Source organism: Myotis myotis, unplaced genomic scaffold (genome assembly GCF_014108235.1).
Source record: "Myotis myotis isolate mMyoMyo1 unplaced genomic scaffold, mMyoMyo1.p scaffold_m19_p_13, whole genome shotgun sequence".
NCBI classification, from domain to species: domain Eukaryota; kingdom Metazoa; phylum Chordata; class Mammalia; order Chiroptera; family Vespertilionidae; genus Myotis; species Myotis myotis.
This window is the reverse complement of record NW_023416317.1, coordinates 31,986,492-32,002,732: the sequence shown is the minus strand read 5'-3', so window position 1 is coordinate 32,002,732 and position 16,241 is coordinate 31,986,492. Positions and strand designations below refer to the sequence as shown.

Genomic DNA, 16,241 nt, shown 5'->3' with positions numbered 1-16,241 from the left:
CAGCAGTCAGACTGGACGAGAGCCACTCCATGGCTTCATTGTGTCCCAGTCACCTCTCTAAAGGCTCCGTCTCCAAACACTCACACTCTGAGGTGCTGGGGGTTAGGGCTTCAGCATGGGGACTTAGGGGGGCACAGTTCAGTTCCTAACAACACTTATATTGAACCAAGGCCCTCAGGAGCCAAGCAGGGGCTCATAATGGAATGTGCCTCAGATCAGGGGCCTCGATACCGGTTCTTAGATCGCCCCTGTGGTTTAAGCTGCAGGGGGAGGCGGACTGAGCCTGAACTGGTCGGAGCACAGCAGTACGTTCCTCTGTGGATGCAGGTCCCGTCTCCTTCTTCCTCCTCCTGTGCCATTGGTGCTGTTTAACCAGGAAAAACATGCATGTGGGATCCAGCCCTGTTTCAAATACTTCTGATACTGTGGGACCTCGAATGTGTTAACTTAATCTCCTGAGCCTCAGTGTTCTACCCCAGCGGGTGGTTGAGGACTGAATCACGCATGAAAGGTGGGGGTGGGGTAGCTGCTCCGTAACCAGTTCTCAGGACTGGCTTGAACAGGCAGAGCCCACTGCTCATGTCTGGGCTACGTCACAAATGAACGTTTGGGAAAAATAGGTTGTTTAGGGCAGATTGTTCCTAGAGATCATGGGAGCTACAGTCTATTGGAGCTACAATCCTCAGCCTCCCCTGGCCCCTCACTGAGAAGTGAAGTGCAGGGTAAGGAGGACACTGGTCCCCTCCAAGACCCCACACTCCACCTAAGTTGGAGGTGGCCCTGGGGTGGTCCTGGGCCTCATGCCCAAGGCCTGCCAGGAAGTGATCTCCCCTCCCTGCTCCTCGGAAGCTCACCAGGCCCCTGCCTTCCCTGTCAGCAGCTCCACTGACTGTCCCAGGAGCTGGCCATCAGCCCTGCTGGAATGTGGGGGAGGGGACCCCAGAGAGTGGCCAGATGGAAATGGTTTCTGCTCCGCCATTGCTGGGCGGCCAGCAGGGCTGAAGGAAGGGTGAGAGGGACCCAGGGGCTCGCGGGAACAAGCAGGAGTTCACAGGTCGGGATCAGGCCCAAGGCCGCTCCTAGGCGGGGCAGGCCAGCTGTCTCCAGCTGGACCTCGGGGATGCTCGGGGGCATCCCCTGAGTTCCCGGGTCACAGGTTCTCGGGTTAGGAAGGCCCGGGCCCCCAGCCTCTCCCGGAACCTCACCTCTGCCCTCTGTCTCCCTCAAGGCTTCCTCCTGACCTTGGCGCTGACCGAAGCTCTGGCGTTTGCTGCCCAGGAACCATCTCCCAGGAACTCTCTTCAGGTCCTGCCTCCCGGCACCATGGTGACCCCACCGCTCAGCTCCACCAGTCGCTCCGCCCTGGTGGCCGCCCCCTCCAGCATGACCTTGAGCCCCCGTCCTGATGGGCCCTTCTCACAGGCCGAAGCCACCGTGGCAGCAGCAACACCCTATCCAGAGGGACACCCTCCTGCAAACACCGCCTCCACCACGATGGCCACGGCAACAGGGCCCCTTCCTGCGGCCACGACCACAGCCACAGCCATGGCCACCTCCCACCCAGAGGGCCACCCCCTAGGGGAGGCTGGGCCCACCATCCTGCTGACAAAGCTGCCTGCAGCCACCAGCCGCCCCAGCCCAGCACCCACCCAGGGGGCCACACGCAGGCCCCCCAGACTGCCTGGCTCTGCCCGAAGGGGGGCTGGCGGTTCATCCCGCCCCGTCCTGCCCGCACTTGGGGGCCCCTCGGGAAGAAAGGAAGGCCCGCGGGGCAGGAATCAGAGCTCCGCACACCTGGGGCAGAAGCACCAGGGGGTGAGAGCCTCTCAGGTCCTCAGAGGCAATGCCACAGGGTCCGCGGAGCCCGAGCCCTCCACCCTCACACCCTGGAATTCCTCCTCCTCGCCACAGCCCCAGACGGTGGCCGCAGCCACGGCGCCCAGCAGGACCACATGGGCACCAGGCACCACCCCCTTGGTGCGCACGGCAGCCAAGCCGGGCCTTAGAGCAGACCAGGGGGGTGGTCCGACCCTCACCAGCCCAGGAGGGCAGCCGGACGCCGCCACAGCCTCAGGCGCCCCCGCCAGCCCACAACCTGCCCCAGTGCCTTCTCTGCGCCCTCGCGGTGACCCCCACGACAGCTCCAGCCACAGTGACTCCTGGCTCACTGTCACCCCTGGGACCGGCAGGCCTCTGTCCGCCAGCTCGGGGGGCTCCACGGCGGCCCCGGGGCCCCCCCAGGCTGCCTTCGATACCAGCGTCTCCGCCCCTCCCGAGGGGCTTCCTCAGGGAACATCCTCAGCGACACCCTCAGCCCCGCGGGCCCCCGCTCACCCCCCTGGGGCCTCAGAAAGCACTGTCCCCCAAGCCGAGGGGGAGGCTGTGGCCGCCCCCAGCATGATTGCCCGGCTGCCCCGTCCTCTGTCCACAGTGGTGTCCACCGCCACGGGGAACTTCCTCAACCGCCTGGTCCCTGCGGGGACCTGGAAGCCTGGCCCCGCCGGGAACATCTCCCACGTGGCCGAAGGGGACTCCCCCCAGCACAGAGCCACCATCTGCCTGAGCAAGATGGACATTGCCTGGGTGGTCCTGGCCATCAGCGTGCCCATCTCCTCCTGCTGTGAGTGCCCTCCCCACGCCCCCCCTCTCCTCTCCCTCCTCCACACCAACTTGCCCGTCCTCAGAACCCCCTGGCCCAGGGTTGGACAGTCCCCACCAGGTGGGCGGCAAAGCTGTTCAGAATCCCAGTAAACAGGTGGCATGACAGGGATTGTGGTTCTCCCTGCCCCTGGTCCTTGGCTCTGCCAGTCACAGCTCGATGCCCACTGGTCATACAGGCACAGCTCCCAGGGGCGGGGAGGACCCCACAGGGAGTCCAGTTTACCCTGCACGTTGCAGGAAGAAACGCCAAACTGGAGGGCAATGTGGTCACTCGAGACCCCAGGGTTAGCGAGAGGCAGGCTGGCAGAGAGCCCACAGCGCCTATCTTCCAGCCCAGTGCCCCTGCCACGACACCACCCTGCCCTCCAGGGTCGCCTGCGACTGCCTGTAGTGACGCAGCAGCGGCAGCGAGGAGCCTGGGTGAGACTGGGCACTTGCAAATTACAGCAGAGCCCTCACCTCCTCTCCTACATCCCGTCCACATCCCTTCCTGTCTTTCCTCCCCTCCCGCATCTCTTCCCCTCCTTCTGTCTCTCTCCCCCCAAGAAAGAAGGGCAGAGCAGCTGTGGTCTTGCAGGAATTTGTTAGCCCTGGGGAAACAGTGCCTGCAGCTAAACTGAGGCTTCAGAGTTACCTGCGAACTGAGCTGTTCGCTCCCCAGTTTTGTGTGTTCACGGGTGTGAGCTGGATGCTGTGTGGACTCATCACTGTCCTCTGCTCCCACTGGTGTTGGTGCAGAAGGGCTCTCCCCAAGTGACCGGCACTTCTTGCTGCTGCTTCCCCCACCCCCCACCCCCACCCCCGGTGTCTCCATAGAGAACCTGCTGTCATCACTCAGAACCGAGGGCTTCCTTTATGTCTTCGCCAGGTGCTTGATCCTAGATTCTCAGTTTCTCTGATAACCTCACAAGGATGCTCACTGACCTCAGCCCCACCCACCCACCCCACTCAGCTACCATCCGGCCTCCCTCCGAACCCTCCAGGTGAGGCACCTCTGTGTGCTCACTCAGGACAGCCCGTTCTCCCTCGGGTTGTTACCCTGCTCTCTTGGGGGCCAGAATTTGCCTCCTTGTAATTTTCACTCTGTGCCCTAAGCCATGCCCTCTGAAACTACACAGAACCAGTCTGCCAGCCCCAAAACATTTGAAATGGCTCTCAAGGTCAGTCTTCTCTTTCCCCAAGCTGCTGGCCCTGTTCCTGCAGGTCCCTCCACGGCAGCAGTTCTCAACCTGTGGGTCGCGATCCCTTTGGGGGTCAAACGACCCTTTCATAGGGGTCGCCTAAGACCATCGGAAAACATATATAATTACATATTGTTTTTGTGTTAGTCACTATGCTTTAATTATGTTCAATTTGTAACAATGAAAATACATCCTGCGTATCAGATATTTACATTATAATTCATAACAGTAGCAAAATTACAGTTATGAAGTAGCAACGAAAATGATTTTATGGTCGGGGGTCACCACAACATAAGGAGCTGTATTAAAGGGTCACGGCATTAGGAAGGTTGAGAACCACTGCTCCACGGGCTGCATGGCCCTGGCCCTGGCCCTGGCCCTGCCCCCACCCCCATCACGGCCTCTCCAGTGGCCCCAGCCCATCTGGCCCCCAGAAGGGAGAGGACAGCGTCCACATGCCCAGCCACGCAGAGGGGCGCGATGGTCCTTTGTTCAGGCAGCACAGCCTGGCGTCGGCGTTGTTGGTTGCGCTGACCAGCACGTCTCACCCGCTCTCTGGAGGAGCCCAGCCCCAGAACCTGCACACACAGGAGGCCGTGAGGCAGGTCGTCTGGCCATCAGGCAGGAGTGTGTGCCTTTAACGTGGCATCGTTTCTGCTTGGCACTGCGCTCCACCAGATCTGCTTAATCTGGATTCTGGATCCTCTCCAGGAGCCGCCGCTCCCGCTTTCTGTCTCCTTCCAGTGGGAGAGCAGAGCGGACTCCCATGTCAGGGTGGCAGCCTGTCTGCTCAGGGACCCAGGTCACAGAGGTGAGCATGTTTGCAGGTTGCAGGTTGTATTGTTTCATTAGGCAGCGTGTATTCTTTTCTTTTTTCCTTAATCCTCACCCGAGGATATGTTTACTGATTTGAAAGAGAGAGAGAAACATCAGTGCGAGAGGCTTTGATGTGAGAGAGAAACATCAGTCAATTGCCTCCCATATATGCCCAACCAGGGATTGAACCCACAACCAAGGCATGTGCTCTGGCTGGGAACTGAACCCGCAACCCTTTTGGTGCACGGGACAACGTCCCAACCAACCAAGCCACACCAGCCAGGGCCACACATGTATTCTTAAATCTGATTGTCCACTTCTAAAACAGAAGAATGAGCCCTAGCCGGTTGGCTCAGTGGATAGTGTGTCAGCCTGCAGATCAAAGGGTCCCAGGTTCGACTCCAGTCAAGGGCATGTACCTCAGTTGCAGGCTCCTCCCTGGCCTTGGTTGGGGTATGTTCAGGAGGCAACCAATTGATGTGTTCTTCTCACATCGATATTTCTCTCTGTTTTTCCCTCTCTCTTCCACTCTCTCTAAAATCAATGGAAAAATATCCTCGGGTGAGGATTTAAAACACACACACACAAAGAATGACAATAAGAAAATATTGTACTGTTAGCCAATAAATAATTAATCATGGTCATAGTAGGAAGTAACCACACTGGAGACAGCTTTCTAATTTTCCATCCTTCACATGTGCCCAGAGGCTCTAGTTTACAAAATGAGTTCCCATTATTTTTAACCATTCCAGCCTTAAAACAGACTCGCCAGAGGAATAAAATAAAGAGAGACAAACACGCTGGGCAAGGAGCACACCCTACAGATGGGGAGTACGTCACCAGGTGAAGTGACTTCCCCGGGGCCCCAATCACACGTGAGTCCACCCAGATCTGGTGGTAGAATCTGTTTGTCTGATGGAACACACTATTTCTCGAGTGCCCATTGTGTGCCAGGCACTTTGCCAGGCACTGGGCAGTCAGAGATGTGTGCTGTGCTCCCCCGTCCGGAGCCCTCTCCCCGCCAGCTTCCTCTTTGCCTGGGCTGGACAGCAGGAGTAGATCTAGCCTTTGCCCCTACAGGCCACACCTGGGCTTTGCAATTCTAGTCCTTTTGCTATGTGTGCGTGTGGAGCAGAGCAGATCTTACTGCAAAGCCAGAAACCCCGTGAGCTGCCTAAGCCGTGCATGATCACATCAGCCGCGGCAGAAGTAAGGACACAGCCTGGCACAGCACCTGGAGGTGCTTCCAGCACACCCTTCAGGTGCTGGGGATAGGACAGGTACTTCGTCAAGGATTATACCCACCTGTGTTCAAAGCAGACTCTGTAGCCCCGTGGACCTCTGACCCCACTTCTTAGGCATCTGTCCTGCATTTCCACTCCCCTGAGCTCACTCACCAAGGCTCCTGCCTCAGCCCTGGCTGCCTCCACACACAGCTGCTGTCCTCAGTCATGGCCCCGACTTCTCAGGGTCATCGTTCACCTGGGAAGGCCCAGCGAGGAGGAGCATTGAGAGAGAACACTTGTCCCTGCAGGATGCTGTGCTTTTTCAAGGCACAGGTGCGTGCGGATGCAGATGGTTTTCATAGCTGCACCTCAGGCCTAGGGCTCTGTCTCAGACCTTCCCAACGCCGGCATCTGTCCTAAAGCTCACTCTGCAGCCTTCCAAGAAGGGCCTCCTCCGTTGCCATTTGCCAGGTATTGCAGGCAGCCTGGGTGGCAGACGACCATGCATAGATGCTCTCACATCTGGCTTTTCAGTCCGGCCCTGGCCCTGCTTTTCTCCCTCCTCCAGAGGCCAGACTCCAGATGGCGGGGACCACTGAACAGATGGGTGGGTGACTCCTCTGCTCTGGCAGGATCAGGGGGCAGTCTTAGCACATCTCAGGCTTGCCCAACAGGATGTTACCAGTTCCCCTGCCCGCCCAGTCTGAGCCCCACCAGCAGCCAAAGGACCCAGCCAGAGACCGCACACAGGGTTTCAGGTGGCTGAGGAGTGGGATTGGTCGGATCCAGGCCTCCCTGGGCTGGGGCAGGGGAGCCATGCGGCTCCTGAGCTGGTCTCTGCTGCCACCATCAGGACACACTGCCCACCACCTCCCGCCGGAGGCTCTGGGCCTGGTGCTGCATGGACCCTCCCTCGCCTGTCAGCCCTCTGGGTTCTCACCAACTCAGTTTTGTGTCTCTACCAGGCTCCCTGGCCTGGCCTGCACATGCCACACCCAGTCCTGAGAATGTGGAAGGTGAGGGCAGGAAGCAAGGCCAACTGCGCAGGCTTTCCTCCCAGGCCCGGAGTGCGGCCGTGTGCCTTGCCCCAGAGCGCCAGCTCCCTTCCTCCATAGGGTACAGCACCGGAGCATCCGTGCAGGGGTCACCGACCACACTGGTGTGCACAGCGTGGCTCTCGGCTGTCTTCGTTGTTCTGAGAATGGCAGTCAAGTCTGAATGTGTGTGTACCTTTTACTCACAGGCCCCACGTGACTGTGACCTTATAAGAAAACCTGTTAGCGTTACTCTTTCCAGTGAAGAGACTAGAGGAGATCAGGACGAGAAGGAAGTGTGACCTGGGGGGCTCCTGAGCCAGGTGAACAGGGAGGGAGCAGCCTTTGGCAGGGCAGGGCTGTCCAGGCGTGTCCTCAGCTGACCGGCGTCATGCCCAGGCTCTCAGCTCTGCTCTGTGCTGCCCAACCAGCGCCCCCTGCTGGGGACCTCCTGGGCTTCCTCGGACATATTTCCTCAGGCCAGGGTGGGGAGTCAGGCAGCAAGTCCCCAGCCTGGCTCCCCCAGGCCCATGGCCTCGGCCAGTCTTGCCGCCTTCCACACGCTGAGGCCTCCCCTGGACCTCCCCCCTCAGCCTCCAGGGAGGGAAACGATTGCCCCAGCCTGGGTCATCGCACTCCTGAGCCCTCCTTCCCTCCAGGGCCCCGTTAGTCATGCACACAGCGAAGGGCCCCCCTGAAGTGTGTCGGCGCTCCCTGCTCTCTCATTTCCTAACGTTAGGCCTGCATGGACCGCTGGTGAGGGAGCCTGTGTGATGGGAAGACATGGCTTGGGGACCAAACACACCTGGACGTCATCCCGGCTTCCCACTCGCCGCCTGGGAGACTTGGACAAGTTACCTATCCACTGGTCCAGTGCCTTCTCCCCTGAAACATGGGGCCAGTGTTCTCTGTCAGTCCGGGGCCTTTGGGAGGCAGACACCAAAACGGGTTAGGCCTCAAGCGGACGAGTGGGGCAGCGGCTGTGAAATATAAAGGGAGGGCCTGGAGCTCTGCCGCCCGCGAAAGGAGTGGGAGCCCAGCTGGCGTGGCTCAGTGGTTGAGTGTCGGCCCAGGAACCAGGAGGCCACGGTTCAATTCCAGGTCAGGGCACACGCCCAGGTTGCGGCTCGATCCCCAGTAGGGGGTTTGCAGGAGGCAGCTGATCGATGTTTCTATCTCTATCTATCTCCTTTTCTCTCTTTAAAATCAATTTTTAAAACATTTAAAGAGTAGAAAGGAGAGGGAGGCAGGAGGATTGAGGAGTCTCGAACTGCAGTGCCATTTTAAGGGAGTGTCTCAGGCCATGGAGTGTCCCTGTCCTGCAGGAGCAGAGCACTGGTACCCGCCACAGTCCTCATGGCTGGGAGCAGTCCAGGGAGCGCGGCCTCGGCACAGACGTGGTAGCGGGTCCAGGGCAGCAGCTGGGCCATCCCTGAGCTGTGCTCCCTGCAGCAGGGGGTCTGAGCAAAGCGTTTTCGTGGCTGCAGCACCCACTCCAAGAGACGATGCCTCCAAGGCCCATCGCGGTGCCTGCTGTGGAGAAGGTGCTGCGTGCATGGCAGTGGTCGTGGGGCAGTTACAATTCACCCTGCTGTTAGGATTTGCTGTGCCTTCTCCATCAGGCCTAGGGAGGCACTTTAGCAGGTGCTTGGAAAGGTTGAGTCCTCGGGGAACCTGCAGGAGTTCATTTCCATTTCCTGTTGCACAGGGAGCCTATCCCTGGAATCGTGCCTCCCCCTCAACACAGCATTGTTCCTCCTTCCTCCAATCCCTGGGCTCCTCCTTCCTGCCACACGTCTGACAAGTCCAGGATGATCCCCACGGGCACTCCTAGGAGGCCCAGAGGACTTGCTGAGCCCGCACTCCACTTTAGAACTAGAACATGAGGAAGTCGAGATATTGACGTCCTGGGGAGTCTTCACAGCTGTTGCCTTTGGGGGAGCAGAGCAGTTGGAGCTTCTAACTGAACCGGAAGGGGGTGGCCAGCACCGGTGTTTGCACAGAGCTGTGTATGTACAAAGCACCTCGTGTGCTAAGGTGCGTCCACTCCAGAGTCCAGGGCAAGATGGGACGGTAGGCATCAACCCGAGGGTCACAGAGACCAGGGTTCAAGTCCCAGGGACGAGCTGGGCGAGCAGGGCCAGTTGTGTTAATACCCAGGAGCTTCCGGCGCCTCTTCTGGAAATGGGGGGGTGGGGGTGTTAACAGCAGCTTCCTCCATAGCCGCTTCGTGGGTTAAATTGGGTGATAAGGCACCTAGGTCATCGCTGGGGACACATCAGAGATGCCACACGTCTGAGCTGTACTTTCCTTTCCTGGATGAACAGTCAGTCGCTGAAATAACGAGAGTTCTAAGCCGCCCGTGGCCTTGAGTCATGCAGCCCCGTTTTCTTCCTGGGCCTCTGTGTGGAGGATGCTGGGAGAACGAGGAGACTGTTAATCACGCACCTGTTGTGTGTCAGGCAGCGTGTAGGCATTTGCGTTCATGGTCTCTAACTTTCCTTACAAACCTGTGAGGCCCCTGCTGATCAGCTTGGTGAAGTGCCTTGCCTAGTCTAACACGTGGCAGAGCCAGGCTTGAACGCAGGTCTTTGGACTCCAAGCCCCGGCTCTGTCGCCAGGCCGGCTCCCATGTGGCAGCGAAGTGCACCTGAGCAGCCCTGGGAGCTGCTGAGAGAGATGCAGTCAGGACGGGAGCACTCACAACACATGAAGGAGAGAGAGGTGAGAACGCAAGTCCCTGTCCCAACCCTCAGGCCACCCCACCAGGGCCAGCCTTCGCACAGGACTCAGGGCGGGAGGTTGTAGGGACCTAATTCTGCAACCTGTGCCGGCCCAGGTGCGCAGCCTGGCTCCATGGCAGCCTCGCCCCTCTCTACCCTCTCTGCGGCTGCCACCAGCTTGACTCCTCAGGCTCTCGCACACCCAGTCCCAGGAGCAGGTGGAAAGCAGGGACAGTGAAGAATAGAGACTTGCCCCGGCCCTGCCACTCACACCTGTGACCTCTGGCCAGCCAGCCAGGTGCTCTGGCCATGGCCTTCTCATCTGTGGAGTAAGGCGGTGCCCTAAGTTAGCAGATTTTCAGGCTGCATTCTGCAGCTTCACACCCCCCCCCCGCCCCCCCATTCCCTTCAACCTGTTGAAAGGACTCTTCAGAAGGAAGGGCGGGAAGGAGGAGGAAACGCACAAATTTTAAGTCTATACCAGCCAGAGTAAAATTTCTTATAGCTCAAACATTCAGACATTTCCTTCCTATTTTAAAACCTTTTAAGGGAACCCAGAAGAATGGTGAGCAAATTAAAGTCTTCCTGATCAAAGCAGATTGGAAGGCATGGAAACAAACTTGCCTGATCTCTTGAACTTGTCTGGAGGTCTCAGGTTGAGATGGCAGCTGGGATGAGAGCTACAGAATTCCTGCCTCCAGGAGAATTCCTGCATCTGAGAGGGCTGGGTGTGGGCCCTGAGGTCGCAGCTGTGTGGGTGCCAGCTTCTGCAGCTGCCCCACACCCTGGCACACACAGGCTCCGGGGTGCTGGCCAGTTGGCTGCTGTGGACAGAGATGGTCTTCTGCTGCCCCCTGGTGGCCATTGTCACCATGGGTCCAGCCTCCGGGCCAGCTCAGCTTGGGGCCCTGTCTCCCCAGCACAGGTGGTTGGCACCTCCAGGCTGTTGGGTGCACCCTGCCCACCCCTGGCCTGGAGCTTCAGCCACCTTACAGGCCCTGGCGATGGCGAGCCTGGGCAGGAGATGCCCGGCCTTCACTTACGGGCTTCTCCCCAAGAGGGATCCTGTCACCCTTGGCATTGTATCACCTGTTCTACATGGGAACCTAGACAGCCATCCCAGCTCTCTCGCCGCAGAGGCCTCCTTGTTGGGCCAAGTCACTCTGTCACCTGGTTCATCAGCAACTTCCAAATGTATTCCTCCCTGGGGCCCCCGAGTCTCAGAGGTTGAACAGACAGGTCGCACGTCAGGCTGTGTTGAGCCCCACCAGGCCCGAATGTGCCGCCTCAGCCTTCGGAGTGTCTTTGTGAGGCAGAATCATGGACAGTGAACAGCAGACATGGGAGTCCAGGTGTCAGGGTTTGCTCTCGGCCGCCTGTGGGAATCAAGGGCTCGTTTGGCTCTGCCCTTCTCTCTGCTCCCCTCCCCTCATCAGTCCAGCAGAGCCACTCAGAATACACGTGCCTTTCCTGCAGCCACGCTCTCCTCCCACCGAATGAGCGTGGCCTTTTCTTGGAGCAGACTCAGGCTTGGCACTGCAGTGCCCACAGATAACTGAAGTTACAGCCCAGCCTCCTGCCTCACAGTCTATGGACACAACCCTCTGGCCTCATCTCCTGCCTTGCTCCTCCACACTCACCCCACTCCAGCTGTGCCAGTCTTTTCTCACACATCAAGCTTGTCCCTACCTCAAGCCCTTTGCACATGCTGTTTTCGTTACCTGAAACACACTGCCCCCTGTTCTGCACGTGGCTAGTGCCCCCCATTCTATTTTTAGCTCTAGTTCACCTCCTAGGGAAACCTTCCGTGATGACTCTAACGCACTCTCTCCCCCAGCTCACCTCCACTGTCTCTCTCCCTTCACCCTGTTTTATTTTTCTGAACAGTTGTCACTATCTGAATTCACCTTATTCATTCCTTGTGTATTATGCATAGATTGTCTGACCCCTCTGCACCCTCCATACACACCTAGAGGGGAAGCTTACGAAAGCAGGGCATCCTTGTCTTTCTTCCACCCCAGCACCTGGCACAGGCACTCAGCATACGTGGGTATTTGTTGAATGAGCGCACACATGAATTAATGAGTGGGGTCAGTGGCTGACTGGGTGGCCATCACCGCGCTCCTGGGGACTGGCCTCTGTCACTCGGGAATGCTGCTCCGTGCTTGTCCCCCTCCCTCTCTAACCTGGACTCTCTCCACAGCGGTCTTGCTGACAGTGTGCTGCCTGAGGAGGAAGAAGAAGGCAGCCAACCCAGAGAACAACCTGAGCTACTGGAACAACGCCATCACCATGGACTACTTCAACAAGCACGCCGTGGAGCTGCCCAGGGAGATCCAGTCCCTCACCACCTCTGAGGTACGGAGCCCCGACCAGGGGTGCCCCTGGAGGTGCTGGCTCCACTGCCCGGAGAGTCACAGGCTCCCGAGAGAGCTGTGGAGGGAGCATCTGCGCGTTTCCAGGCGCCTTGCTCCTCGAAGCGTGGTCCCCGGGCCAGCAGCACAGGAGGCTGCAGCCCGCCCAGCCCTGTGATCAGGGTCTGCACTTCAGCGACAATCCCAGGCACCTTATGCACATGTTAAAGTTTTAGAGTCACTGTTCCTGGGAACAAGCCAACAAATATTCACAGAGCACACGTGTTACTCCCCGGGGACTGTGGAGATGAGAGCTTGCTCCCCAGGGGCCCAGATTGGAGCCTCATGCATCATTCAGAAACAGTGCAGACTAAGGGAGATGCAAGAGGCGTCACAGAGCTGTGGGCACCCGAGGAAGTCTGCTCAGAGGACTTAGCAGGTGTCCTAGCAAAGAGCGTGGCTGAGTCAGGTGGGGAGGGTGTGGGGTGTCGCTGAGGAGCATTTGGCCAGAACGACCTGGCTGGCTGGTTAGAGAGCTGGGCTCGGGACCCAGGTCTCTGACTTGGGCGCTGTACCCTTTCCACTCTGAAGGGAAGGTGGGTAGAGGCCAAGGTGCAGCAGGATTGGCAGGTGGATGGGCATAGTCTTGAATGGGCCTGAATAGACTTTAGTCGTGGGCAGCAGAGGGTCATTGGAAATTCTGAGTTTTGTGTGACCGGGTTTTAGGACAAGGCAGAGGCTGGCCCACTTTGAGTGTAGGCTGCAAACCCCTGAGCTCTAACTTCCTCATATTCTCTTTGCAAAATCAGCCCACGAAAGCCAAAGGTGAAGGGCAGCGCTTGTGAGCATACGACGGGAAGGCCAGGTAGTCTTTCCAGCCCAGAGCACAGGCCATGGGCACAGCTAGAGGCTCTGATGCAGAGGCTGCCGATCGACACAAGCTCGGGGTTGCACACGAAGCTCAGTTTGGCTGCAGAGTGGACTGTATCAGCATCCCTCCCAGGGGGTCTAGGCCCCTCTTTGGGCTTTAGTGCAGGGTGGGGAACATCCGACCCACGGGCCCTACAAGAACCTCGAAATCATTTGCCAAGGCGTTAGGGGTGAGTTGTTAGATTAAATATTGCAGGCTGATTTTTTTTCAATATATTTTATTGAGTTTTTACAGAGAGGAAGGGAGAGGGATAGAGTTAGAAACATCAATGAGAGATAAACATCAATCAGCTGCCTCCTGAACACCCCCTACTGGGGATGTGCCCACAACCAAGGTACATGCCCTTGACCGAAATCAAACCTGGGACCCTTCAGTCCGCAGGCCAGCGCTCTATTCACTGAGCCAAACCGGTCAGGGCCAGGCTGATTTTTAAGTTGATAATTTTGTAGGGCCCGCAAATGATGTTATACATATCCAAATGGCCCGTGGCAGAAAAAAGGTTCCCCACCCTGAGCTAGAGCGATGCTACCATTTGTCCCACCTCCCCGGGCACGCGTGTGCCCTGCAGACCACCCACAATGATCATCGGTCACAGGGTGTACTCACTGCCTATTTTTTTATTTCATTTAATCTCTTGTTCTGGATTTATTTTATTATTTTTTTCCCCATAAGGAAATAAGGTTTAATTCTACAAATTTACAAGCCAAGACAAAATAGAAACAAAATGTGGAAAACGAGGCCAGCAGTTCAACTCGAGGCCACGTCACCGCAGCCCGGGCTGCAGCAGCCTGTCATCCGGGCAGGACTGGGTCTGACCACAGGCTGCCTCTGCTCCTGCCCCTGGTCCCGCTGTTTCTGGGGTCCACTCTGAATCTCAGAACTTGAGGCTGAAGCCAGGGCCTGTGGCCGAGGCCCCCTGGTTGGTGGTGGTGAGGTGGAAGCCAGTCTCCTTCAGGTCATCGTCACCCAGCTGGCTGTAGCCGAGGCCTCCCTCGGGGGGTCTCGGGCTGGGGCCACGCTTCACCCTTTGCTGTTCACTCTTGGCGGGCCACGTGGGGAACATTGAGGGGTCGATGGGGAGGGGGGTCTCGTGGAAATACTCGTGCTTGAGAGCGTCCTCTGCGCTGACCCTCCGCTCAGGAAAGTAGGTCAGGAACTTGTTCATGAGGTCAAAGCCCTGGTCGGAGAGCAGTGCCCCGAAGCGCTTGCGCAGGTTGTTGTAGGGGTACTCGGTGAAGGTCATCTTCTTCACGGCGGGCAGCTGGTTGTAGCCGGGCCAGATCTTCTCACTGGGCGTCCCCAGGTCCTTAAACACTTTGTTGATCTGATCAATCTCCGACTTCCCTGGGAACAGTGGTTTCTGTGTCAGCAGCTCCCCAAAGATGCACCCCACAGACCACATGTCCACAGCCGTGGAGTACTCCTTGGCCCCCAGCAGCAGCTCTGGGGCACGGTACCACAAGGTCACGACAACAGGGGTGTAGGCCTTCAGAGGGGACCCGTACTCCCGCGCCAGCCCAAAGTCGCCCACCTTGAGGATGCCGGCGTGGCTCAGCAGCAGGTTGGAGGTCTTGAGGTCTCGGTGCAGGATCCAGTTGTCATGAAGGTGCTTCACTCCACACAGCAGCTGGATCATCAGTGTCTTCACCTCCCCTGGCAGGAAAGGCTGCTTCATGGTCTCCATCAGGCTCTTGAGGTCATGCTCCACGTAGTTCATCACAATGTAAATCTTGTCCATGTTGCTGCCCACGACGATCTCCCTGACCGTCACGATGTTGGGGTGCTGCGCCTTGAGAATGGTGCTGATCTCCCTCAGCGACGTGATCGGAAAGCCTTCCTTCTCCTTCTCCATTTTCAGCCGCTTCAGAGCCACAATCTCACCTGTCTTCTTGTCCTTTGCTCTGTACACCACCCCGTAGGTGCCCTCCTCAATCCTGTTCAGGCACTGGAACTCCTCCACACTGCGACAGCCCTGCAGGGCGGGCAGGTACTTGGGCAGCTCCTGCTTGGGCTCGATGGGCGACAGGGCTGGGGAGTCCGGCACGAACTCGCCTTCCGTCAGGGCGGTGCTGTGGGGGGTGCCCTCGCCCACCTCTTCCTCCCCTTCTTCACTGTCCCCGGAACCTCGGTCAAATCGATCAACGAGGATGTGGTTCTCAGCCTCTCCCTCTCCGTCTTCACTCATTTCTTCCTCACTCACCTCCTCTGCCGACTGTCCAGACACGTCCTCGGGGTTGCTCCCAGTCTCCTCTTCCTCCTCTGATTCTTCACTGCTGCTCCCCTCCTCCACCTCCGCTTCCTCCTCCTTAGAACCCGACCCTGATTCCGCTGAGGAGGACTCGGCCGAGCTGGTCTTCCGCTCGTTGTCGCTGATGTCTTGTAGGACAGACAGCAGGCCTCTCTCTTCCACCTTCTCTTCTTTCACTGGCTTCCGGCCGTCTCCCAGCTCAAACCTCTCCCGCGGAGGCCGGGGCGGGCTGCGGCTCCGGTGGCTGGCCTTCACTTTATCGCCCTGGTCCTCTCGCACTGCTGGGTGCCGTGCAGAGGCTTCCCTCCGGGCCTCCCGCAGCCTCCGCTCCCGCCCCCGCCCCCGCCCCCGCCCCCTTTCCAGCTGCTCCAGGCGCTCCCTCTCTCGGTCCCTCTCTCCCCGGAAATGCTCTCTCGCCATCTCCCGCCGCTTCCGCCTCTCCCACTCCCGGCGGGCTTCGTCCCGCTCCTCTCGGTGCTGCTTCCGGCGCTCGTGCTCCCTCTGCGTCTCCTTCACTCTGGCGTGCTTGCCCCCTTCTGCTGAATGACTACGATGCCTGCGTTTCTCTTTTCTCTTCTCATCTTCGCTGTGATGAGCTTTTTCTTTCCGTGACATTTGCTGGGGTGGTTTGATAGCCAAAGAATCATCGTCCTCTCCTCTGTCCTCCATGGAGCCCTCCCTCCTGTAGGGCGAGCTCCTGATGGCGATCTCCATGCGGTGGTCCCTCAGCTCCCCCTCCTCCAGGGAATCCCAGTCTTCAGAATCTTTTAAGCGCTTTATCTCCGCCTTCTCCTCTTGCTCCTTCCGTCGCTTCTTTTCCTGGCGAATCTCATCTAAGGTCTTCACTTTCCAAGAGTCCTTTGCATCACCCATTGGAGTGAAGCCACGCTGCGCCGACGGAGCTGGTCCGGAGCCTGAAGAGAAACTGCGCCGGGCGTGTGCCGGGGCCTCCTTTTATCCTGCGTCGGCGCAGGATGATGACGTCAGGGAGGGCCGAAGCCGCAGGTTCCGGAGCCTCGTTTTATCCTGCGTCTATTCTGCGTTGGCGCAGGATGATGACATCGGGG

At 58.4% G+C, this 16,241-nt stretch overlaps 2 protein-coding genes across 6 annotated transcripts in view; one reads left to right on the top strand and one right to left on the bottom strand.

Moving 5' to 3' along the window:
* TMEM108 (transmembrane protein 108) overlaps positions 1-16,241 on the top strand; it is a 253,544-nt gene that overhangs the window by 232,691 nt on the left and 4,612 nt on the right. For all 5 annotated transcript variants that reach the window (XM_036332576.1, XM_036332577.1, XM_036332573.1 and 2 more), the window contains 2 exons: positions 1,229-2,620; positions 11,845-11,999. In XM_036332576.1, coding sequence (XP_036188469.1) covers positions 1,229-2,620; positions 11,845-11,999 — 1,547 coding nt within the window. The remainder of the gene's footprint in view (positions 1-1,228; positions 2,621-11,844; positions 12,000-16,241) is intronic.
* On the bottom strand, positions 13,801-16,047 carry LOC118668168 (cyclin-dependent kinase 11B-like). The gene has a single exon (XM_036332571.1). The coding sequence runs from the start codon at positions 16,045-16,047 to the stop codon at positions 13,801-13,803; it is 2,247 nt and encodes a 748-aa protein (XP_036188464.1).